The following is a 27,260-nucleotide window of genomic DNA, read 5'->3' on the forward strand; positions in this document are numbered from 1 at the left end:
TTCTTTTTTTAATGAATGTCTTTACTTTGAATTTTTTCAACACAAGAGCACATATAATCATTACATTAGTATAGTTTGTATACCTCATTTAAATTACACTTAATGGCTACAATATATTTACAAATATCCTTTGTGTCTGGGTGCATCTATGTTAAAGTGTAGATCCTCTGACTAGACTGTCGATAAAGTGTGAAATTCTTTCGTTTTGTTTTTGATAAGCTAGCACAATACTTAGTAAAACGAGGAAAATATTTGCAGCAAGTAATGAATAGTTCTCTCCGTTAATAGCAAGCTGCAATTAGTAATAGTTCTCTATCCGATCTGTTGTACCATAGCTAAAAGCGAGTGCGAAGGCGTATCCTTGTATATGGAAGGAACAATGGACGATATTATCTCACAGTTATGCGTGTCGTTGTGTTGTCTGGTTTTGATTTTCGTGTGAGAGTGTTTGATTGTGTTCGTTTAATTAATATTCGTAATTATTTAATATTCGTTCACTGGCAACATAAATGCAAATGCAACTTTTTCAACATTTTTCAAGTAACAAATTGTTTTTGGCTAAATGGCTAAACGCTAAGCAACAATGACTACCAAAAACACATTAACAGCTAAAACGCTAAAACAAAATTCGTTTCACAACTCTTAAAAATTATCGTTTTGTATGCTGACTACGATTTCAATGGATGTAGTACCCGGTATCCTTTTTGCCATTAACATGTTCAATTAATCTCCTTCCATACAAAACCTGATAAATGATTTTCGAAAAAACCTGTTCGTATAAGTTAATTGAGTGACTTAATTTCGCTATACGATAACCACTATATGTATAGTTTAATTAGTTGCTTCCAACTCTGGACAAGACACACATTCAGCAAATTTGCTCATATATCATCAGTAACTTTGATAAAATCTCGGCTAGATGGGGGCGGGTGCATAGAAAACTATTTACAAAGTGTGCGATAGGGTGGTTATCAATCTTAATAGTTAGAAGCCTAGTTATCCGTGTGCGGATGTGCATTTGAAGGTGGATGGTAGTGCTGCTGGTGATACGTCGATGGGCCGGCTTGACTGGACGATGTGGGTGCTGCCGATGAGCTCGCAGCCTTCATCGCAGGTATGATATCCTCAATTTGAATAAGGTGTTCGATGGGTATTAGGGATAATTCTCCGCCCACGGGCTGCGGCATCGGCAGCTTGGCCAGAGCCTGAAAAGAAAGAATTTTGATTCAGTTTCAGTTGAATTTTTTTTGCATCTTTGGGATACCTTGGCATGCTCCACTGCTATGGTGGCTGCCTTCTCCGCCTCCCGCTGCCTTCGCTCCTTCAGTTTGAGTGAGAAAATGGCCACGGACCTCGCACTCTTCACCAGTTTTTGCTTAAGACGGGATTTCTTGGCGGCCAATTCAGCGGCTGAAAAGCAAGAAGGAATAGAAGAATCAGTAGGGAAAAAGCTGTTTCATAGTTTACTTTAACTATCTTTAGTATAATTCTTTAAAGAATTAGTACAAATATTAAAAAAAAAGGGAAGATTTAAAAAAAACACATGTTGCGATGATATAAAGTACACTAACTACAGCCTAGGGTGTTTTAAGTGTCTAAAAGTATGCAGTGAATAAGGAATAGTCTTCGTTTAGAATGAGTTCTTAGTACTGCTAAGCTTAAATTAAATTGTTGCATACTTTTAGACACCTAAATTACATTTAAAAGTGGTTTCTAAGCCCTAGAGATTTTTTTTGACACCTTCGAATATTTATCTTACCCTTAGCCTCGTCATCAGTAGTGGCTGTAGAGGTGGATGCTGCTGCCCCCTGTGCTTCCTTATTCTTTTCTTCCTTTTTTTCTTTTTCCCTTTCTTTTTCCCTTTCTTTCTCCCTTTCTTTCTCCTCCTCCTTTTCCCGCTTCTTCTCCTCCTTGGCCTGCTGCTTTTCCTCCTTCGCCTGCTGCTTTTCCTCCTTGGCCTGCTGCTTCAGTTGCTGTTTATGGGATGAACTGGATGAGGAGTTCGATAGTGCACCCACACTGGGCCTTGACTGGGAATTACTGATCCCAACACCGGATACTACGGCTGGTCCAGCGCCACTGGGACTAAAGACGCTGCCGCCGCCGCCGGAGGACGAGGATGATGAAGCTACTATTTGCTGCTGGTGCTGGGAGGCTGGTGGGGTGGCCAAATTGTTGCCAGGTGCTCCGGACCTCATGGCCACATTGCACCAGGATGGGGCTGGCTTTAAAATATCTGCTGTATCTGCCGTCTTTCCGAGTTCCTTAAGATTAACCGAAAATAAACCGATAACATTAGTGTTTTAATTCTACGATAATATCATAAAACTTATGATCTAAAGACATCGAAAGCTTATGACGGGTTAAACTAGGATTTGTGTATGATGCTAGAAATCCATGCCATTTGTTAGTGATTGGACTTGTGAGTGATATAGAAGCCAGCGTGGGGTTGTGTGTATGAAAGCTTCTGCCATGCCCAATCAAATTTGGTATTTTATTCTCCCTCCCCCAACATGGGATCCAATAAAAGCGATTTATTAACATGGATTTAACAGTATGATTTCTACTATTAATATATTTCTACGAATCCTGCAATTTCCAAGAGGAAAACACCAACAACACACATCGAGTAACAAACACATTATTCTTATGTATATGCATCCGTTTTGATATATGCTTATATATAGTATGTTTCTCTTCACTACCTTTGAAATACAATCTATGCTTCTATGCAGATTTGCATTGTCGTTGACTTTTAAACGTGACATCCATTCTGGTGCATGAAGTTTTATGTGTAGCTTGTCCTTTAAACGGCAAAATTCGAGCGGGGATTTAGGTTAGGTGAGTATTTTATTTGCGATTCGGTTTTGTAAATAGTGGCATAAACTCTTTTTAGTGGTGGAGGGCAGTGCTATTACAAATTTTCCTAGGTTCTTCAAATGAGTTATCCCTAATTTCTTTACTGAGATAAAGAAAAATGTGTAAAAAAAACTGGGTCTTTTCCAAAACTGACAGAATTTGTACTACTTTTAGAAGTAAACAGTAGAACTGTTATAATACCAAAGCTGGGAAAGCTTATGAAATTTTGAAGAAAAGATATGTTGCTATGACCATGAGATAAAGAACCCAACGAATTCTTGAAATCCTTGAAATTTTATATCGTTATCATATTTGTAAAAGAAAATTCGGAACTAGCTCAATAAAATAATATTGTCAAAATATAATAGATCGTTCAAAACTGGCAAGAACTGAATTTTTCTGTAATCTGTTATATAGTACAGTATTTAAAATTCCCATGTGTTAATTGTTTGATTTGTTAGAAAGTCAAGTAGAGGGGTGATTTGGGAGCACTACAGACTATTAGTAAGACAACCAGTATCGAGGCTTTAGATAGTTGATGCAAGAGTCTACACACAAAGTACACAGAGTAGCTACGGAGACGCAGTACGTCACTTGACTAGGGAAACTTTTGTGAAAGGGGTAAATTCCTGCTTTGTGGGGCGGTATACGAGTATAGAGTCTTTCCCCCTGGGATCTTACGCTCATATTCAGATGCATGGCACTCTCCGCAGATATCTTGCGCGTCTTGAACGGTGGTATCTCGGGGATCGTCTGCTGTGGATCCCTTTGGGCCGACAGTTGTCGCATCGTGGTTCGCTGGGGACTGCTGCTGGCGCTGCTGCCGGTGTGTTCGGCCGAGTCGGTAGATTTCTTTCGGAATGGCGGTATTTCTTGAATATGCATGGATTGCATGCGGGCTGCATATAAGGCCGAGTTCAGCGCTAGCGTGCTGGCGGAAGCTCTGTGTGCCACACATAAAGCGAAAGAGAGAGAAAAAAGTATAAAAGGTAAAAAAGAGTGTAAAAAGGTGTACGAATAGATAGTTATTGTATCATCATATAAAGTAGATAACTAGGATAGAGCGGTTTGGCCAATTTTGAGAAGTTTTCATTGCATAAATTTTGAAAGGCTCGGAAAGGGCAACATACAGAATGAAAGCAGATCTAATGCCAATTTCGGTTGTTCTTTTGCATTGTAAAAAACAGTTTTTAAAGTTTCCAATCAATTAAACCGAAGCCAGCATTGGATCCTGAATATTACAGCATCGAAAGCATCTAAAACAGTTTTCGATAACACACATCGATCTATCTAACCAACAATTATCCAACCATAACCATAATTTACCCGCTTTGTAGCTTCTGTCGTTGTTGCATTTTTGAGTTGTTACCAGCGAAAGTTGTTAAATTTCGCACTGAATATCCGAGATATGGCGGAATTTCCGGTATACAAATTTTCGATTTTCTAACACAACTCTGATAGGCTCTATCAAAGAATAAATTTATTTAGCTTAATTGGAAAGGAGCCAAAATGATTGAAGGTAATTGGGTAATATAAAAATTAAAAAGCTGATGTGTAAAGTAATTAGTAAGAATTTGTAAAAAATATGTTTATAACGTTCTGGTGAAATGGAGACTTTGAGTGCATGGTTATTAAGTTCATGGGACGATTAGGGACTTCCCCGGCACCTTGGCGTGAGCAAAATACTTAAGTTGTCCAGTCCCACAATCCTTTATTATTATTTTAATGGAAGTGGCACTCACCCGCCATTACCCTCCTGATGCAGACTGGTCAGGGAGGCTCCTCCATGCGGCGGTGTTGACTCATGCAGCGGTCTAATCAGTATGGTGCTGGTCTAAAAAATGAAGTACAGAAGGTAATTGCATATATGAAGTACAGTTCCACGGTTTATTTACACACCTGTGAGGGCGGCGAGTCGGGTGACGAATCACGGTTCTCATAAATATTAACATCCGCCTCAATATTACGCCCATAGCCAGCGAACTCCTGTCCATAGAGCAACATATCCTCGGCCACCTGACTCTCCATGGACTGATCTCGGGTGGTGTTCGCCCCGCTCTCCATTTGCAGTCCGCCGGGACCCTCCTGTTCCGGCTGCGTGGACGTGGTCGACTGGGGCGTGGGTGGTGTGGGGCGTGGCGAGGTGCCCTTGCACTGCATTTCCCGGCGGCAATGCTCGGCGCGTGCGATTTCCGCCGCCAGCCACGAGGGTAACTCCGGCAGAAGCCAAGTGAGTGCCTGCCGCAGACCCAACATTATGTGCTGCGGAAAAACAAGTTTTTTTTTTATTAATTTAACCCGAAAAATTGAGAGCAATGCAAATTTAAGATCAAATTCTAAAAATTGAGAATCCGTCTTCTCACTTATTCAAGAAGAAACGTTCTTGAAATCAAGATGAAATGGCTCTCAAGTTTATTTTTCGATATGAAGCTATTTCCTAATAGAGATAAAAATGGTCTTGAATTTGTTTTTCAAGAAGAAGAAAACTTTATTTCAATTTTGAAAATTTGAGAGTAAATTGATCTTGACTATTGAGAACGTTTTTGTTTCTAAGTGAAGGACCTTAGCTAGGAGCTCCCTTTTGAAGTATATTGATATATTGATCCAATGAACTCACCTCCAGGGTGACAATCAGAATGATTGTCTGTGCGGTGGTCAGTCCGGGCCAAAGTCTTGACACCTGTCCGGAGAGGCCAATCAGGGCGCAATTCACGATGACGGCGGCGAGCGACAGGATGCTTAGGGCATTTTGCCAGGTGCCAATGTTGGCCACACGCTGCCCAAATGGACGCTGATGAACATGGGCCAGCTTAAAGGCATCCGAGCGAATCTCCATCAGGTTATTGATCAGAGCACAAACTCCAGCTAAGGGAAAGGCGGCCGAGAAGAGCACCACATAGCCCATTTGAACAAGCATCTCCAAATGGTCCGAAAAAGTGCCATCATACTGGTAGAAATAACCAACCAAAAAGTCAATAAAGAACTTGGGTACTTAAAAAACGTCAGTCACCTTGTACAACGAGCTCTCTATTTCGGCCTGACCAATATTCCTTTTACTCGACGACTCCGGCTGATGGGTTTTGGTGGGAGTGCCAGTGGCCTCTGCTTTTAGTTCCGCTTCTGCGGTGGCCAGTTCCTCGGCCAGGCTGCGGGTCACATTTTGGGTTGGGCTAAGGGCACCCCACATATTGAAGCTCAACTTGGCCAGTTTCCATTGCTCAACAAAATAGGGGAGTGCAGATTCGCGAAGATTTCCAATAATTTGGCGGGAGATGAGCAGACCAGCCAGTTGCTAAGAAAATATGAAAATTAATTTAGCTATAATAATATTTTGTTATATAATCAGCCAGAAACTTACCTCTTTGAGCTTCTCCTCATCCCTCAAATAAAATGCAATATAGAAGAGGGATAAGAAGGAGTTCACAAACTGGAAAAGAGCCACCTTGGCTATTAGATGGTTCTCATATTTCGACTGCAGACGATAGTTTTCTGTGTAAAAAAAAAACAGGATGTTATGGATCCTACTTTATAACATATATCCCAAATTACCCCGGTCATTAAGCCATAAGGCCAACTTAAAGTAGGCCTCGTCCATTAAGGTAATGGCTCCTGCCAGCAGGACTTTTGGTATGACACTCAGACAGCATAAAACACTCTCCTCGGGCAACTTGGAGTCCCACCAGTCCTGTACGGATGGTAAAAATAAATCATATAGTTTTAATAAATTTATTGTAAATAGTTTTTCATTAGCTGACACACGCAACCTGAGTGTAAACATCGAAATTAATCAGCATTACCCACTCTTACTCGAGTTTTCCATAAATTTCTGCTACCCCTGCCAGACTTTTCCTTAATTAACCTGTCATTATTATTCATTCCGCCACTGACCTCGTACATTTTCCCCCCACTCATCTCTGCTAATGAACGGTATATTGAGTGTTTACACAATTTGATTACATTACGAATAATTTCCGAGGATTAACAACACTTTTGGTGACGATCTGGATTCTAGGTTTTGGCCCAATCCAGTCGTCCTGCGCCACATTTATAATGTTTCACGTCATTTCTCCATTACACGGGCTATTGTTAAACGGCAGAACAAAAGGACCTGCTTTTTTATTGTGTTGCACAATTTTCGCAAACTTAATTAACCACACTTTCAACCAGGTAATTAATTTGGTAGTTGGTCAAATTTAATTGTTCACTTTCCCCCAGAGACTGTTTAACACATTAACTTTGAATGCACTTTAATTGTATTCCACTGAGTTATTATCAATTATAATTTAGCCATTTCATATAATTAACATTATTTTTGAAAACCTCACATAGTTCAGTTAATCAAGCTTATTTATCCTACTTAAAAATTATCAATAATAATGGGGTGATTCAGGGGGTGTAGCAGTCCTCAGCCCATTTGATACCTTCAATATTGTTTTTGTATACCTCACCTCCGTCAGTTAACCAATTCCTTTAGCCACAAAAGTCTGCTTTTGACAAATACCACGCTAACCGCACTGAAGGACACATACATACCCATACCCGTAATACCCCATCTCCAATGTACGCTTCATTACGACAACATTTAGGTGCTCGGTTGAGCACTAAAGAGAACCGAACCGAGCCAAAAATGCCATTGTCCCCTGGCTCCAGGTGCGCATTAAGCCACGTGAACTACCTGCAAACACCGAATGGTAGCCAAACAACAACTACTAAATGGACCGTTCTCAGATTAGTGAGATGTAAAGCTTGTCCACTGCGCTGGCAGCTTTTTAACTTTTTTAATGACATGGATCAGATGAAAGAGAAATGTGTCAAAGGGGGCAAAGGTCAAATGCTTCTATAGAAATTTATAGCAAACACTTTATATCGAACCTGGTTTTTAAATAAACAAAAACTATTTAACTCGTTCTCAATGGATAGATGTGTCATTATTAAAGACTTATTGGAACCATTAAATTTGTATTATGATTATTCCCCTTAGCAAATTTGGTCTCCTAATAATTTTAGTATCTGTTTTTGACAGACTTCAAAATATCAATTTGTTACTTTTCCATCTTTTAGAATATTTATTATTAACCAACATGAAAAATTCTTAGAATAATTCACAAGAGCATTTAAGGCAATGTTTAAGAATAATATTAATTGATATTAAAGCCTTTAAGGCTAACTATTATTCCTTAAGCAAATTGGGTTTCCAAAGAATTTTTGTAATTATATTAACAGTCTTGAAAGCAGCCAAGCATTACTTTTCCATCTCTTAGAATACTTATTAGCACTGAAAATTCTACGAATATTTCACCAACGATTTTAAGGCAACGTTTAAGAAGTTACCAAAAATGTTCTATTATTCATTTTGTTTGTCCTTCTGAGCGAAAGCGTTGCCATAGCTTTAGACTTTCAATTATGCGTAAAATTTGCTAATGTCAACCAAAGTTTTCTAGTATTTTATCAACGTCGATGTCGGGATGGCCATCTCTCACTTTTCCATTACACTTTCTCCCTTTTGTGTCTATCTTCAGTTTCCCAAAGGCAGTTTATTTTTCGCCAGCTGAGCATTTTAATTAACGTCAGCTTGGGTTGGAAAAAAGGAGAACAAAAATTGCGTATGCAAAATGATGGCCCCAAGCCATTGCAAAAATACTTCGACCAAAGTGCATATGTGTGAAAAAAGTTTTAATGAAAAAAACGCTTGGTTAACAAAGTTGGGAAAAGAAAAACCATAACCATTCCCTTTGTGAAAATGTTTTGATTAAATACGGAATATAGACTGCAAGGCTTTTATATTGCAACCATTCAAGAAACCAGTTGTGGATAAGAAACGAGTTCTTTATTGAATTAATTTACCCATTTTTCGATATAAATAAATGAGCTGATGAATGTGGTTAACTAGCTGGCAAATACGTATGATTAAGAATAAAAAGATATAAGAACCAATGGAACTACTTATAACTAAATTATTTTAAGAAGTTTCACTATAAAGAACATATACCCATCCCAATGATTGCAAATGACGACTACAACACAAACTCGTGGATTTTTTGTTCAATCATACTAAATAATTTAAATGCAAGTTAAAAATGAATAAGAACCTTGTGCAAATTATACATGCATTGAGCAATTCCTTTATCTGGTATGTTATGGTGATCCAGCCAATCCTGTGAAGTATACAAAAATAGAAGAAAGCAAAATGGAAAGAAACCAAAGCAGAAATGAAAAAGAAATTGTAGAAACAATTCAATGATGTGTGATGAGTGATAAACTTATTTTACTTTGGCCTTATCTCGTTGATTGTTTTGGTTGCGAAAAAGAAAACGCAGGGGAAATAAACCAACTTAGAAAAATAGTGGCATTCAGGAACCGGAAGTAGAAGCAGTAACAGTTGCAACCGGAAACCGGACAGGTGTTAGTGTGTGTGTGTGTGCAAGGCTGTTTAAATATGCGCGCGTGTGTGGGCGTGTGTGTATTTCAGTTGATTCGCGAAAGCGTGAAGAAAAATAAGAGAAAATCAACAAATACTGATAAGGCGACACACGAACACATTCACACGAACACCCACACACGCGCGCACACAAATTGGTATATCGCACAACGTGAAAACAATATTAATTATACGCACTGTGGTACGATTTCGGTTGGAGCACGAATGCCGTGATCGGAAAGTGCTTTGCATACCCCTGCAAATAATAATAAAGCTTTATGGATTTGTCAGGCACTTGAAATATACTTTGATAGCCCATAAAATCATGGTTATACGTAATGGTATAGCTACATTTATTATAAAAATAATAACAAAAAATGAAATCCTCTTCATTAATTAGAGAAACATAAACGTTTGTTTTTAAGTTTTAAAAATTCCATGATATTTAACGTTAAGTACTTAATTCAAGAAGGCATCGCAAATAGTAATTTAAACTGATCCATAAAGCTTTAAATTTGCAAGAGCATTCTGGGTTAAATCTACACACACACTCTCATTGGGTCATAAAAAATCATTGATAAATGTAGGCTAACTCACCTGAAAACGCAACATGAGAAACATCACGGCAAAGACCACGCACAGGCAACATCCGATAATGGGAAAGCTGACCAGATAGCGAAACGCGCGTCGCTGCCAAGCAGGCGCCTCCTTGGGCTCCAAGCGACCCGTCACATTGTTCTCCTCCAAAGGACCCTAAACCAGCGATCCGAGATATACGATTAATCAAACAAATTGTCAATAACTTCTGTTCTTATACCTTATACAGGGGTCTCGGTGGTTCCAGCAGCTCCGGCGGCGTTGATAAAGTGCCCCACCGAAAGGCCAACTCTACGGAATAACGCTTCCAGGCTTCCAGATACAGTGAAGCCCAGGCTACATTGAACAGGGAGAACAGCACGTGTCCCATATCCTGAGCCGTTTGGCCCTTGCCCCACAGAATGAAGTAGAGAATAGTGCCAAAAACAGCCGGAACGCCCAGAGCGCAGGTGTAATGGCCCAGCCAGGCAAAGTACAAAGCAACCTTTACGCCGAAATAGGCAGCTATGTCATCTGAAAAGGAAATATTAATAAGCCTCAGGATATCATACTCAAAGCTGAAATTGTGTATTCAGCTGGGAAAATAAGTATAGTTAAATCATTTTGTTTTTATACTCTTTAATAAGCAAGATTTAGGGTCTTTTTCTCGAGTGCCAATTAACATTTAAAGTGCCCGTTAGGGAAGGGGTATTTTTAACCGGCACCAGGGGATTTATCGGATAAATACCGACTGACAGCTGGTTTCAGCTGTGAAAATAAATATAGTAAAATCATTTTGTTTTTATACTCTTTAAAAAGCTAGATTTCGTGTCATTTTCTCGAGTGCCAATTAACATTTAAAGTGCCTGTTAGGGAAGAGGTATTTCTAACCGGCACCAGGGGATTTATTTTATCAATACCGACTGACAGCTGGTTTCAGATTATGGCCTAATTCAATCTACGTTTATCTGTCCGCTAGACAAATCCGCTAACTCTGAGTTTAACTGGAACTCAAGAAATCGGCCCCTACTTTGATATAAGAAATATGATGTGGCTTATGTTTTAATGTTCTTTTCTCCTAGGACGAATCTAACATACCCAACGGTTGCGGGGCGAATATCTGCTTGACCCAGTGCGTCTGGAGCTGGGTCAGCGAACTGGGTTCGTGCAGCGGGAAGACCTGTGTGATCAGGCCGGACTCCTGCCAGGCGGCCACGATGCTCTGACCCTCGGCGACGGCCGCACGTCCATGTAGGGCATCGATGTCGCTGCAGCCGGCTCGTAGTCCTTGTAGCACCTGGAGGACCAGCCACTGACGCTCCTGGGAGGTAAAAAGCGCCGTGCTACCCACATCGCCGCGCAACTGCTGAAAGCAATGACTCTCGCGGGTGGTAAACTCCCTTAGAGCACCGCCCAAATCCGGTCGTAAACGCTTAGGCAGGCGGGCTTCCTCGGCGGCTCTAAAAAGCCTGAAAACAGTGATTTATATAGTGGAGCTTTGGGCTTACATGAATTATAAATAGTTTTACAACGATGTGTAGCTTGTATTTGTGACGGTTGTAAATGTATTTACATGCTGTTTTATCAAATATATAAAAAATAAATTAAATAATAATATGTTGAGCACCATAAACACAAACTCTAAATATTAAGCTAGGGATGCCATAGAAAAAGACATTAAAGCGTTATACATTTTTGTTAAACCGTATAAAAAATGATTTTAATATAAATAGCAACCTGAATAGTATAAAGAAAAAGTTTGTGAAAATAAACTTTTTAATTAAAGTTACTCCAGTCGGAGGATTGCACTTACACATTAACCGGAGCACTGACATAGAAGGCATTCCTTCGCGTGCTCTCGTGGGCCTTGACCTGGACCAGGAGACCGAGACCAGCCGGCGGTTGGGAGCGGATGCGGGCCAGGAGCCAGCGGAGCGCCTCGTCTGGTGCATCTTCGGGAAATTCAATAACCACGTCACATTGTGTGGGAATTTTATTGAGCCAGAGGCGACGAGGCGTCATCAAATGGCCGGCGTAGGGCACTTTGCGGCGTAATTGGCGGGAAGCTGAAAGAAGTCAAAAAAAGATATTGAGATATAATTTAACTCACTTACTTGAACTACCAAAAAGGTAGACTAGCTAAGATCAATTTGAATTCACCTTAAATATATTTTAAAAAGGCACCATAAAAATTCCATTGAGACTTAAATGTCATTTTTTCAACTGCATATTTATGGTCTTTCGGAGCTTAAGTGAAAAATAGTTTTAATTAATTTTAATCGAAACAAAATTAATTAAGGGAATTCCAAAATAATCAGTGTCGACTTAATACAAAGTTGTAATCAAAAATGGACAGTATTTAGTTTAAAATGTTAGGAAATACCAATATTTGCAGTTTAAGCTTTACGAATTCAACTTTGCCTTATATAATATTGCAGTGAAATAACCGAGGAAAATAAAGCAGATGCAAACCAAAGCGGCTCAAAGTAAAACAAAAAAATACAAGCCACAAATAAGCTAACCTGACATGGTTCAAACATAAACAAGAACTTTTAATTAGAAAAGGTTGCAACATCCACCAAAGCAAAGGCCAACTGGTGAACAGGGAAATAAAGCCAAGGAACTTGGGGTTCTCCGTTTACCAGGAATTACAGAATGTCAAGAGAAAAGCATCCTTTGACCAAAGAAACAGCCACGAAAACAATAACTAAAATCAGAAAGAAATGAACTAATGAATGGGCCAAATTCACAAAAAAGTTTAAATGACAAACAAAGACCACTATAAAGCGAAAGAAAGATAGAACTACTCCCAACAAAATCTACCTTTAGACCTTCAAATATATCAAGCCTTATTTATAAAATTTAATAACTAGCTCCTACTGCAAGGGGATGATAGTTGCCAAAGTTTGTTAGCCATAAAGTTTAATAAAAACTTGGTAAGAGGTTCACTGGCTCGTAATTAATTATGAACTTATTTGCACCAGCACAAAAGTGATATTTCCATGGGCTGAGGAAATTGCAGCGAGAAAAAATGTAAAGTCAGCGCTGCGCTTAAATTGATAGCGGGCGAGGACTTCCTGCCACCATTCATGTCCTTGTGACTATCAACAGCTTTCACTTCAAATTTGGCTAATGACAAATGCCACTTGCAGTGACCTCAAGTGTTGGGTTGGTCCGTTGCCAATGTTTTCACTTGATAAGAATAATAATAATGGTTGGTTCGTTTTAAGTTCACCAAGCTCATTACCGGGACTCAGAATGTTTTCGCCATTACGGCGATAAGGTTGTAAATAAGTACTGTGGAAGGTCAGGAAAAAACGGTTTGTATATTTTAAGTACCTAAGGAAGAGAATGACAATATGTGGAAACTATAAAACTGTTATAATAAAATTCTGTGTTAGATAAGTTCCAACATATCACTACCTTTTCGTTCAGTTGACAATTCAAGTACATTACTTAAATCACAAGTAAACCTTATTAATTCCTTCCATTATTTTACTCCCAAAAAAAAAATACAAAGTAATTGATTACCATAATATTCCAAAATTACTAATTGAATTCTCAGACCAGCAACCTTGAATCAAGCTGGAATGCTTAAAATCCTCTAATTCCTAGAAAGGTTTCGTCAACTGAAATAGACCGCATTTTGGTAACGACTTATTTTGCCTGCTTTTGCACAAGCGAAATTTCTCATCATTAATTACACATTCTAAGCCTCTCTACACACACTCATCAGAATATTTAGATATTTACGTAACAAACTCAATTATATAGCTTATACTCAGAGTTGGAAACAAAAGCGAACTTAATTAGGGTGCACACGAAGAGCCAAAGAGCTTAGAACAAACAAATTGTAAATATATTTAGAATATCTCTCGGTATGTGGATACATTTATAAAACTAATTATAAACGACAAGAACAAACCGCAACAGCAGCTCGAACCGATGTGTGCATATTTGGGCAGCTGAATAAATCACGTAATGTGGAATTTCGTAATTAATTCCATAAATAAAGCAGGAACAACGCAGATCCAAGCCTCAACCAGCATCGAATAGATCGATTTCGATGCTGTTGCATGGCAAATGAGCTGTGAATTAGTCTGTGGCAAATTCCAACACAAGTCTCTGGCCCAAAATCCGGATTGGCATCGGGGCCCGGAGGATTATAAACTCATACGCAATCAATGTAACCGTTGTGCGATTGCCATTTTGATATGCTAAACACACAAATGTGTTTGGCCATGGGAGCCCTCACGCTTTGCTCATAAAATTGTGACAAAAGAATGGATCAGGATGGAAAAGAACGACCTCTGGGGAAGGGCCACGTGTTGTGCATCGTATTTTTACCCCGAGGGATTATGGAATAAATCTAAAGCATGGTGGGCAATAAAAACCTAGCCAAGGGCTAAAAACACTTTATTGTCGGTCTAGAATGGCATATGCTTATATTCATAGGTTACGACCATAGGTTAGTGACCATAGGGGTCATGATATTATAAACATTTTTCATAAAAATAACATTATTATTGAGCATTAACTAAAATTAAAATAGTTAAAATAACAAAATTGAAATAAAAAAGTTGTTTCTTTTTTTCTTTCTTTTTTCCCAAATAAATCCTATCATTTTAAAATACCGAAAAAGATAGAAGCCAATTTATTGATTCATTTAATGTTGGCCCTTTTATTCCACGGGTATGAGTTAACCCTTTTCGGCTTACGTGATAAGGTTTAATAAAAAGGGACCACTACCTTACAGAAACTGAAGTAAACTATGAAGTATATGAGACTAATCAAATAACATATAAATGTGCTCTTAGCACAATATGAAGTAAATGGTTTATAAACCCTAAGTATCATATTGTAAATTGAATTAAGAAGTAAAATCCTCAAACTAATATCCTTTTATAGACTTCCCAAAACAATTCCTTAAGTTAATATACAAACAAATGATACCCATTCATTATCAGCGACAAAAGTAAGCAAAAGTGCAATCGAGCCACACATCCAAATCCAATCCAATCCTAATTCTAACCAACTTTGGTGAGTAATACACGACATCAAGAACAGAACACCAGAAATTCCCTCCATCAGCATGAACTAAACAATTCATTATACAGTCCGCACATGCTTAAGTTGACACCGACAAGGACGACTCGACTCGACTTGACTCGACTCCTCTTCAAGGAAGAAAGTGCCAGCTAATGCTTTCGGCTGTTAAATCAGCAGCATTGGGCCCCTAAAGGGGCGAACTGTGCGTTGAATAATTAATGAAATCGGCTTTGTGGGCGGACCACGCCCACTTCTACGCCCTCCGTTGGGCGCCAAAATGAAACCAGAACTGAGACCGAACCACAGCAACGCATAATTTGTTGCATAAGCGGGTTGAAGGAGTGTGATGGCTCAAATTTAATCAGCAGATTCGTGTCTGATGGCTGCAGCCTCTCCATCCATCCGTTTATTCCCAACGAGCATTCAGTTAAAACAGTTTATGTTTTAATTAACCTTGCCGGTGACGAGGGAGCTCAAGGAGAGGATCTAGAAAAGCTCATTAGGCAAACCTTCAACACTCTCCGCTAAATGCCGGACTTAATTGACTCGAGCTTGAATTGCGTCTAATTGAAATTAGATGATGTAATTTTGATGATGACCCTTGCCAGCACATCACTCCATCAGTTCATCCTGCCTTCACCACCATCATCATCTAATCATCAGCGAGTCAAGTCAGGTAGCCGTTTTGTGGGAGAAAACACTTTGCTAGTTGACACGACGTCCAGCTACATGTGAGATGTTGGAGAAAGACAAGTGGGTTTGGCTACATTGTATCCCGAGGAAGTCATCCACGTCCAAGATGACAAAATGCAGGTGTCCTCTATCGAATATTAGCCAACGCAAGCTGTTGTTAAAGGGGGACTTTTTAAGAAATAAAGAAGCTCTGCCCATTTTCTGCCGCCACACTCACAGTATGCAACAGCGTCCCAATTACTCAGACAAATAAAATAATATAATAAACCTTTAAACTTAAAAAAGAAGATACTGAAGGGTCCTTTTTTAAGATTTTAAAGCAGTTCTGCCCACTCTCTGCCGCCACACGCACAGTATGCATCATCGTGCAGATAACTCACACTAAAATACTATCAAAATATTAGTATAATACATTTAAAAACCGAAATAAAAAGGGATCAGGACATTAATATTGCTTTGTGCATAACTCAAAGCTCAATTATCACATAGAGAACACAATACATCGAAATATTCTCTGCAAGTACCCACTCTAATTGTTATGATGATGAGGCTACTGTCAGATGCTTAATGACTCGTATTCAGTCTCTTTATTGTTCACTTTAATTGCATATTCCACCCTGCTTCAAATTGCTCTTAATGACTCTCGCTTAAATGGAGTTAATATGCCTGACATACGCATCGTTGCTAAAATCCTTTTGATATAAAATATTTAACAGTGGGAATTTCACACACGAGTGCATTGAAACCGGTCAACCAAAATGTTGCAATTTCTGCCGCATTTTTTGGCTTTATTGTGACCCTTACAATAGCATGCATATATATAGGGACACATTTTTATTGATGCACTTAATCCTCGCAGTGATTAATGTACCCCAAACTCGATTCTCCTTAATCGTATCCAGGAGCCCTCCCTTTCCACAGTTTATCTGTAACTTTTGCTGCCGAAGTGACTGACAAACAGGACACAGTGAACATTCAAGGACCGAAGCTTGGTCAGCATAAATTAATTGCATTTGTGTATGGGGACTCAAGCACCAGGATATATAGCACTAAAAGCGGAGGAACTTTATCATCGACGTGCTCGTCTGCGTGTGTGGGTGGCTTAAGGACATTATAGTGCCAAGTCTTTAATTGAGTTTTAATCACGTTAAGTGAAAGTGGTCAGTTATCAGTCTAATGCTATTAAATTGACAGTAGAGTGTGTAGGATTATTTTCAAACTAAATAAATATTTTACCATCAATTTTGCCATAACACGAATGCTTTTAAATCATAGCCAACGTCATATTCACAAGCCTCTCGCTTCTTTTCAGTCAGCGCTAATATTTAATGCAAAAGGATTCTCTTCATAGACAAGCTTTTCCAGTCTTTTTTCTCTGAAATGCTATAACTGACAACCAAAACCACTCAAACTGTCAAAATGCCCAGCAAAAACGACTGGGGGGAAAATGGAAAAATGGGACTGAACGTTAGGGACTCTTGAGCAAAACGACCTCTTGAGCGAGCTCTGACTATATTGATTGAATCTGCATATATAATTGAAAGCGACCAATTGAAAATCAAAATGTTTCAAGGAAAGCAAAACAGCATTTAACCTTTAATCCTATAAAAGCGCAAATGTTATTATATGAATTTTAAAGAATAGACAAGTGACGAGGTCTATGCTTAGCTTAGTTAAAACAGCTTTAGGATATCAGATAAAAGAACTTGTGTTCTGCTCGGTTGGCTAAGGAAAAAGTTAATGAGGGCCAACGGCGACAATTTGAAAAGTTTACAACTCACTTTGCCCATTCCCTTAAGACTCAAGTGACAACTGTGAAGGCCGCTCTTAGAAAGGATTCTTATATTTAATTACTGCAAGTGAGGAAAATTCTTTCTGTAACTAAGATTTTTAAGAAGCAAAATTTTAAAAAGGTTTTAAGAATATATTACTAACAACATATATAGAATACTTATTATATTTTGATGTCTCAACAACCTGGTTCTTAACCATTCCCATCATTTCGCTAATGGGTTAGAAGTGTTGTCAAAAAGAAATGCCTGCGGACATAATTACGAATTATGTGCGCAAATTAAATCATAAATCTTGCTTTTGTTTATAATGAAAATCCACTTAGGTCAGGGCAGAGTCAAACAAGGATGAAAATGCAAGGTGCGAGATAACAACAGGCGAGCAGGCAGTAAGCCAGACAGCCAGGAAAAGCCAAGGACAAGGAGAGGAAAATTCCCCATTCCCTATCCGATGTCGAACATTGTCTAGTTGGCAGCGATGTCATGTTGTAACGCGAAAGACCCCGCCACATACACACCAGAACAGACAGGCTGTCAGGATAATATGCAACATTTTAATGGCTTTCATAAGCAGGCCACTACAAAAACTCGTCGCAGCTTTAATAAATTTAATTGGCTTAAATTTATTTAAGGCTGTAAAACGTTTACCGCTTCAAAGTTAGTTTAAAGCAAGTGAAATCCTTAATGTGTGCATCAGCCATAATTTTATAGCTCCCATGGCGTATACGTAATGTGGTTGTGGCCTAAGTCTGTCAGTTGCTGTCATGTCTAAAATGTCATGTGGTTGGCTCTCAGTTTAAAGCTGAGAAACAGGTCAAGCTAAGTGAAATGTTAAATTGTAGGATAAACATTAAAGAGCATTAATAGTTCAGTTAAATACCTTAAAGGCCTTTGAAGTCAAAAATCCAGTATAATTTGTTTTAAATATTGAAACATTTATATTTTTTTGAAATTACTACTTGACTAATTAACAAAATGGTTCAGCCATTACCTTACTGATACTAATCTTAAAAAGTCCCGCCTTTTAATTGACTAATAACCCTCAAAAACTGAGATTTTTGATTAATTGCTGTACTATCGGGCATACATTTTCGTGTCTGGCTTGTTGTTCAAGCCTCGTTTATTAGAGAAAAACGAAAAGTGGCAGTGAAATGGGTAAACATGATTGATCACCGCTTTTAACGACCAAAAAATCACGGTTCGAGGAGGGCCAAGCTTGGCTAGCATAGTTTCATTTATGTAGAGTCAAAAAGTACAACGGATTTTGTACCGGAAAGCACATTTTGCCTCATTAGTGCCACACACGAATGGGTAACGAACCAGACACACGCCCTCTTCTATATGCCATTTAAACCGACAAGAGAGGCTTATTGGAAGAGACGAAAAGGAAAACCGCAGGAAAGTCCATGGCCCCAGCACAAGCACTTAAGGTAAACCAATGGAAATCTATGATATGATCATATATTTACTTTCCATATATACCAACCTAATTGATTTACTGGTACTCGGACATCTGCTTAACAGGAAGACTGCAAACAAGATGTATAACGAGAACACGCAAAGAATCACCACTTAAGGACCAACTGATGGCCAGAGGATAAGACAGAAAAAATAATCTATGGATACGGTGGTACTTCGTTAGTATCAGATTAGGGTTTTTGGTCCTAAACATTAAAATATAACAAAAACTTATAATTAGTTTGTTGAACTCTTTATATAATATTATTCCACCTCTACTTATATTAAATATTTCATATTTATGTATATGATATAGAAATAAATAAGACCATACTAAAACCGTTATGATTAATATAAAAACGTCATAATTACATTTCCTAACAACTAAATAAACATCGTATGTACTTGAAATGTCAAAGTTATGTATACAAAAGCAGCCTAGCTATTGAATAAACTTGTCTCAGGTTTCCATTATAGGGAAGTCCCATAACTGTCTGCAGCTATCCGTCATTTTATTAAATAAACATTATGACTTGCCTGACTCTGACAGCAATTTTCCGCTCCTTCGCCTGCCCGGCTGCATAGCCCCAGTAAACGGAAATTGATTTTACGCTGATGTAAATTAAATAACTAAAATGCGCACATCAACTGGGCACATTTTCCAGCCAATCGTTTAAAAAATATTCAGCATGTATCATAATATTTTATACAATAAATACGTAAAGGAAATCCTGATAAAAGCAGCAACAGAAATTTATTGGAGAGGAAAGAACATTGAATTAAAATGCAATTGATTGCAGAAATGTTGCATAAAGGCCACGCGAAATGTGATTTATATGAAAATATTTTAAATGGCCAACAGTAGCAATGTCAAAGGTTATTTATGACCACCTTAAGCTGCAGCACTCTTTAATATGAGTGTGCAAGGAGTCTTTAAAAATAGAAGCATACTTATTTGGGTGAAGGGCTGACCTTGCTGATTCCACACCTGTTTTTAAGGAAAGTAAAACGGAAATACTTAAAAAAGATAACACCATTTCCAAGGGCAAATACATAAATAGCGACCTCATTTTACCGTATGCCAATATTAAAGGCTTCTTATAGTGTGGAACCGCATCTAATAAAGTTCTCCTCTAGACAGTAAACACATTCAACTTCAACTTGGCCCCATTGATTTTTCAATTTCTATTTTTGTCGTTTTCGGCAGAATTTCAGAGTGCACTTGCGGCACGACTTTTGTAAATATGTATAGATACACTGAGCTTAAAAAGGTGTGCCCAAGAAAAGTTACTAAGCCTCGCAAATTAAGTATAAAGTGCTAGAAATGTATATTTCTTAATTGTTTAATTGTCAAAAAAGACGTTTAATGAATATGATGATATAAAAGTAATTTTTTTAGCAAGAGTAAATTACTTTCAGTTATAACGTCTTTTGTAATATTTGATTTTATAGGTAAAAATTTTGAGTTTTGTACCAAGTGACGTGCAGTGTATCCCCCTTAAAATTCCTACAGCTCTGTAGGTTGGACCCAAGCCAAGACCCGTGGCGAAAACCCAGCACATGCAATATAAATACAGACAAAGAGTACATTCAGATTGTTTTTGTATTCATTTTCCTTTTTCGGGGGCAATTTTTTGGCTGAGTAGCAAACGAAGAGCAATGCCGTTGGCGATTCAACTAAACTTGGTCGGAAGCACGTCGGTCGAAGAGGTGATAGTAAAGTCTGCCAGGATGGAGTCGCCGTTGTAGGAGCAGGAGCAGCAGCAGGACTTCCTTTCCCTTAAAATTGGGTTTTGTGCACTGTCTATTGTTTCCTGCAAAGCGGGTTACGCTTTCGGCTAGGCCATCCGGACATGAGCATCATCAAGACAACAATGTTATGTGCATCTGGAATGCAGGCAAGATTGTTAGATAGTAGAGGCTTTTCATTCGACCACCTATGTATATGTTAACTCCCCTCGGTTTCTATATCTCCTTTGGCAATTTCAGACTTGTTCTGCAATCGAATTTGGACACTGCTTGTGCGGATGTCAGGTCAGTGCTCCAAATCTAGTTTTAGAGCCGAGGAATGTTGCACACAGTTAACACAAGTAGATTTACGATAGGGAAACATGGTTGAAAGAAGGTATTCTACGTTCTAAGGACTCTTAGCAAAACCATAAATGGTGGAGGATATAAAACGAAAGTCCTAAAGTTACATAAAGGAACCACTTATCCAAAACCCTTTAAGTATTTAAAGCCCATGATTAACTTATAATAACTAAAAAAATAGTATTTATTAAATGTACACCATTTTAGGTGTCTAAAAGTATGCAACAATATATTTTAAACTCAATACATAGGAATTCATTGCATTCCTTTATTCACAGCATACTTTTAGACACCTAAATTTACATTTAAGAGAGATTTCAAACCCCTACTTATTTTCAAATGTTTCATGGATATACATATTTCCTTATTTAAATATTTCCTAAAACTATTCAGCCTTTTCTGCTTTAAATTGATAATAATAGGATCTGTGGCAGTATGTCAGAGGTTAAAGGTGAACAGCGTGGGCAAAACCCATCAGATTAGCAGCCAATCAAAGCTATAAGCCAGACTGGCGCACACCTACGCAAATGAAAATGCTACCCGCTCCGCCAGACACCCAACTAACGATGCGGAATTTCCACGGAAATTAAGCTGCTCTCAATGCCAACCAAGCACCGAGGAGCAACGATGGTGTTTGCCCACGATGACTTTAACAATTTAAAACATCAAATCCGAACCGAAATGTGGCTGGATTGCCGGTGAGTGCAACCTCAGCTCCTTTGCCTGCAAATATCCCACATCAGCTGTCAGTCAGCCAGCGTTTTAGGCAGGATTTTGCCAAGCATATTGTAACTATGCAACGGATGGGAATATACCCAGAAACATCCGGCTGTCTGAAACTTGCACACGGGCCGGGCAGCAAAATACAGACAGCCGGCAGGCGAGATTGGCGCAAGGAGAATCAGGTTGGTGTGCGGTGGATATACTCGCATGTAACCCAATGGCCACAAGTGCACACAACTTGCCACGCATTTACATATCAAGATTTGCTGCTGAATTGTGGCTTAGTCCAACAGAACTGGGTTTTGAAAAAGCCACAATGCTAGATTTGCTCGATAAGCAGTTTGTCAAGTCTTTCGTGAGGTTATTCAAACTTGTAAGTTCACAAACTATCTGCCATTCAAGAGATAAATATTACTTGTGATCTTCAATATTTAAATAATAATAATAACAGGTATTCCCAAGCCTCATATATCTTCAAATATGAAAACCACTTTAAATTATAGTTTTATTTATCAAAAAAAAGTGGGTCACATAAAGTATTATTTTTCCTAAGCACTCAATTTTCTTTTCATGTACTTGACGACAGCCATTAATTTTTCAGAGGAAACGGAAGAAAAGGAAATGCAGCTGCAATGCGCACTTACGCGCCATGCAGTATGCAACACAAACAATAAAAGCTCCATTAAATTTTTGATTTTAGAAATCTGTTTTCCCTTTTTGAGAAAGTTTAGCGGCAAAGTCAATGATGATATAATAGTTCAACTTGGTTTTATCTTTATGGGAGGTCTGAAATCGTTGGGCCTGAAACGATCTCTTTTTCAATATCCCACAAAATTCAAGTGCAGCTGCAAAGTAGCACAAAGAAAGTCTTTATACCCCTTAGCCTTTTTCTACAAGGGACCAAAAAGAAAACTGCAAATCTGACACAAATAAAGCTTTTATATCCATGGCTTTATGTGTGCGCTCCTTACTGGGCCATAAGCTTCCTTAGAGAAAAACATTAATATAAAAACAAAGTTGAAGGAAAAATCTCGGAAAAAGTCGACTATATAAACATTTTGCTGGGCTTTTGTTTGTTGAAGCTGTTTTGCTCGCGAAACATATATGATGTAGGCATATGAAAGAGAACCCAATCTTCTTAATGCTTACTTAAGCAATATTGAAAACGGTATCATACATAATGCCTGGGGGAATGAAAAGTAAATAGATTTATGCTAAGCCCGATAAGATTTAGATTTGTAATTTAAAACCAGCTCCGTAAACTTCACTCGAATATATGTTATTTAGTGATTTAAAAAGTAGTCTATAGGATTTCAATGCTGGTGGGTCTTTAAAACAGGAAACAGGAATGGCAATCAAACTTTAGTTGCATTTTTAAGCCATAAACCAAAACAAAGATAGAAATCGTACTATCTTAAAAATTAATCACATATTCCAGTAAAACTTTTGATAACCCTTAAAGAGATAGCTGTCAAGTAAACTTTAAAACCTTAAAACAAAGCAATAAAACTAATATAAAAATTACAAAATATTTAAAAAATTAATCACGAATTGAACTACGTATTTTGATATTCCAGCGTAACTTTTATTTATTCAGAGCCTGCAATAAATAATAAATATCGCAAAATTATTTGAAACCGTCGGCGGGCAAAACAAATTTATTTCCCACTTGAACCCCCGGCAACAATGCCATAAAAGGGGTTAACTGTCAGAATCATGGCGCATCTATTCGAAACCACCTACAAGCCCCCGAACATCCAGGGGAGCTGTCAATGCCGATGGCAGCCAGGCCAACAAATTCGCAGGCCATGCCCTGAAGCCAACGCAAATAAAAATGACAACAAAACAATCCTCAACAAAGGCAAACAAAAATGCGAATACAAACAGAGACAGTTAGACAACGGAGGAGGTTCAAAACCCCCGACAAAAGAAATGGGGGCCGACACACAAAAGCCAACCATGGATATGACGGGAGTACGAGTATGATTCAATTCCATTAGCAGACTTTATGCACAGCGAACTCGACACAGCGAAAATCGATGAGCTTTTCCCAACGCTGTTCGCCAAATTTTCTTCTAATTCCCAACGCACGCAATGCAGTTTTCTAGTTTTCCAGGGGTAAAGGGGTTGACTGCTAATGGGAAATTGCAGGGAGGTGGTCGTCGTCGTTGTGGGAGAAGCGTGAGTAAGTTGGCCACGTCACTCGCTCGTCCCAGATTGCCAGTAAAGTTTAAAAGTCATGTCTGACATTTTGGCAACACGTAAATCCGCGCACTTCCTGGAAACACCCTCGATGGGAACCAAGTGGGTGGCCAATCGGGGTCAGGAAACGATGGATGGGGGAAGTAGGGATAGATAGTCCCCTATATGAGCTCAGCGCGAAAATCGCCACAACATGCTGCTAAATTTGTTGTGCAATTTTCACAGCTAACGAAGTGGGAGACTATGCCATTCTATTAGAAATTCAAACGGAAGTAGTACTTTTGTTTGGGCAGCAAATTGCTAGAAATATTTTACAAGATGGATGATTACATAAGTTTAAGGGAAAAATACATTCTGGATTAAGTACCAGACTCCATTTATATATTTTTAAAACAGGGGTCAACAGAGTCCCTGTAAGCATTTATAAGGAGTAGTTCTTCTCAGCGTCTGCCGGCACACTTACAGCGTATAACATCAGTCGTCACACAATCATAGATTAGACAAACAGTCATTACATTCCGTTTTGACCACTAATGTATAAAAAAAGAAGTCATTTTTTAAACGGGAAGATCACCGGGTTCTGGAAATAATTCGATATTGCTTCCTAATATTCAAATGACACAAACATATTAAACCCCAAATTACCACAAAATGCTAGTCAAACAAAGAAAAAGCTCCATCATATGGATCCCACAATTCATGACAGTCAAAAACCAACCCTCTCAATATCAAGCCATATTCATATTGTAGCACGATACCATTCTGCTAGTAATGACAAATGTCTTTTAGCCATCAATCCCATATAGACAACACATATATCAGCCACACTCAAGCCAGCCTTGACCCATAAAAGCTAATGAATTTAATTAACTACCCTCAAGGAAGTCGTCGCAAGTAAACATAGGCCAGGCCAAGAGGCAGGACTCTTCATATGTGGGACAATACAGGCAAACACTTGAGCCAGTTAATCCATTTGTGGGGTTATGGCTGAGGAAAAGACAATCGATATGGGGATAGGCAAGTGCAAAATTAGCCAGCGAGGCGCCCAATCAATTAAAGAGTAATCCAATGGGGAATACCCGTCAGGACATGCAAAGCTTCAAGTGCATTTCCTTTGTCATCTTTCGCATAAATAATTCAAATAGCGCCTTCCTTCAGACGCGACGACGCTTTTCAATAGCTCCGCTGCACAAAGGACTCGAGTGGGACACTGGCAATGGGCCTCCTGCACCCTCTATAAGCACACACACACCGCCTTCGGAGGGAAATGCATGGAAAAGTTTCTTTTATTTGTCTATTGCTGACAGGAAGTGCGGCAATCTGAAAGTAATTTCAGCGTAATTGGATAGTTGCTTGGGTCGTGCGAAAACGCAGCCCATTAAAAAACTTAGTTGTCTGTCACGAGGGAAAACAAACTCAGGCATATTGTAAATTTCAAATCGATTTGCATTTGAAACCTATTGGAGAATTATGACAGCAAAATTACTATATTGATCTACTACTATATTAACTATATTTTAAAACATTAGTTTTCGAAACATTTTGTAGAATTCCTGAATCCAATTTTGTTTTTTATTATATTCAAAAGTATGAAGAACAGTAGTAATAATAGGTAGTATTAAAAAATAAGTTCCCCCATAGAATATATGATTTTCAAGAAAAGTTTGTAAGAAGTTTTAGCTGAACTCATTGTCATATTGGCTCAGACTTCAAGAAGTAAAGGTCTAGACATTATAAAAGAAATTATCTTGATTATTTAAAATGTCTTTCATAGTGCTATCAGTTTTATAAAACTTGGAATCCTGTTGAAACTTCTACAATTACCAGAGTTTTTGCTCATCCTTTTCACTACAGCCAACCTGCAATTTCCTGTTGTTTATCTATGAGACAAATGAGCAAGTTAAAAGTTTGTTTTTCACACGTCTCCTTTGCGGGGAGATGAACTCAAATAGAACTCAAATATTCATATGGTTAGACCTGCAAATCCTACAAAAATAAAAAAGACTGGCGGGCACATACAAGACGATATACAAATATCGAAGCGGAATCGGAAGGTGGGATGGTTTTGTTGTTCTGTTTTTGGCACTCACCATTTTCGATGGTCTCCTTGGCACAGGATATTATTTTTCCTTTGCGACGTCGCAAATTTGATTCGAAATTGTTGTCATCGGTGAAATCATCCTCGCCGCCATCTCTTGGTGCTCCTCCTCCGGCTGTTGTAGTCGCCGTCGTTGTCGTTGTTGCTGTGGAGTCCGGCACATCCTCCGAGGACTGACGCTCCGAGAAGGAAGCTCCATCGCCTTCACCATCTCTGCCGTGCACTAGACTTTGGAAACTTTGGCTCATGCTGTGCCAAAATTCGTCTTTGATTTATTTTTTATTTTATAAGTTACAGCTGATTGATATTTTATATGACTTCGCTGCGACGCCTTCAATGTTTTCGTTTATAAATTGGCACAAGAACTCACTTTTACCATGTTTTCTCCTAAACTATGTTTAATTGAAATGAAATCAGAGGTCAGCAGGGTTCCTTCAAGCGGGAATAGCTCTGCTCAACCTCTGCCGGCACGCGAACAGCGTACCACAGCTACTCCTTAAATTAAGCAGGTGAAATCGTTTACAAATTGCCACAAGATCTCACTTTTAGCATGTTTACTCATATACTACGTTTCATTGAATTTAAATTAATCAGGTAACCCGAAAAAGTAGGCAACGCCAGAGGAAACTAGGGTTTTGGTTACAATTACGAATTACTTAATCGAAGGAAAATGCTCCCATTTAATGCGTGATTCGAAGGAAAACGTGGGGGGCAAAACCTAGTAGCACGCCATTCGCTGGTTAAAGTATTAAAACCAAGACGTTGCCGGCTTGAAAGACGTTTTTGTTGTTTGTGGATGGCTAGTAAAAGTGGGTTGGTCTGTGTTGGTGCAAGTTATGAAGGGTGGGTTCAGACATTACGCACAACCCCAAGACCGATCCTAAATGCGTTTTCAAAACGCAGAACCACCAAGCAGCTTTCCCAGACAAGTTGCCTCCATCAAGAGTGAACCGAGTAACCTTTGTGAAAACCAAAAAGAATTCCAAATGGTTCACTTATTTCATAATCGTTTCTTGCATTTAGGTTAAACAATCTTTGAGACAACAAAAACACCGCTTTAATAAGCACTAGCCAAGAGGCCCAGAACATTTAATTTTTCAGACCGAATCACTAAGCTTTGAAAGCCAACGACTTGATTTATTTAAAAACAGTTAAACAACATTACTTTTTCCTTCTATTTGGAAATATGTCATGGGAAACGCGCGTCGAAAAGAAAGTGTTTGCTCGCTGGGAAATGCCGTCACAGACTGAAATGTCTTTCACTTGGCTGCGGGAGTGTAAAACCCAACTCAAAGAGCAGCAG

General features: G+C 38.7%; 1 protein-coding gene across 5 annotated transcripts; it reads right to left on the minus strand.

Annotated features, from left to right (window-relative positions):
• LOC119547462 (anoctamin-8) lies at positions 1-27,199 on the minus strand. 5 transcript variants are annotated; one of them, XM_037854343.1, is made up of 18 exons: positions 27,123-27,199; positions 25,950-26,349; positions 11,667-11,919; positions 10,952-11,322; positions 10,095-10,387; positions 9,875-10,030; positions 6,409-6,544; positions 6,218-6,348; positions 5,870-6,151; positions 5,477-5,806; positions 4,759-5,121; positions 4,602-4,693; positions 4,186-4,323; positions 3,541-3,802; positions 2,706-2,804; positions 1,760-2,264; positions 1,265-1,410; positions 1-1,205 (listed from the first exon to the last, which is right to left on the minus strand). In XM_037854343.1, exons 2-18 carry the CDS (start codon positions 26,203-26,205, stop codon positions 993-995), a joined length of 4,026 nt encoding a protein of 1,341 aa, XP_037710271.1. In that variant the 5' UTR covers positions 26,206-26,349; positions 27,123-27,199; the 3' UTR covers positions 1-992. The 5 variants fall into 5 exon arrangements, with proteins under 5 accessions (XP_037710271.1, XP_037710272.1, XP_037710274.1 ...); XM_037854344.1 differs by having other exon boundaries at positions 25,950-26,344; positions 27,123-27,197; XM_037854346.1 differs by lacking the exon at positions 4,186-4,323.
• Between the last annotated feature and the right edge of the window lie 61 nt (positions 27,200-27,260).

Source organism: Drosophila subpulchrella, chromosome 2L (genome assembly GCF_014743375.2).
Source record: "Drosophila subpulchrella strain 33 F10 #4 breed RU33 chromosome 2L, RU_Dsub_v1.1 Primary Assembly, whole genome shotgun sequence".
Taxonomy (NCBI): domain Eukaryota; kingdom Metazoa; phylum Arthropoda; class Insecta; order Diptera; family Drosophilidae; genus Drosophila; species Drosophila subpulchrella.

Coding starts and splice junctions, on each gene's coding strand:
- LOC119547462 (XM_037854343.1), bottom strand. CDS start 26,205: ATGAGCCAAAGTTTCCAAAGTCTAGTGCACGGCAGAGATGGTGAAGGC. Junction 3,803..4,185: donor CGACAGAAGCTACAAAGCGG/GTAAATTATGGT, acceptor TGTGGCACACAG/AGCTTCCGCCAGCACGCTAG. Junction 1,206..1,264: donor TAGCAGTGGAGCATGCCAAG/GTATCCCAAAGA, acceptor CTTTCTTTTCAG/GCTCTGGCCAAGCTGCCGAT.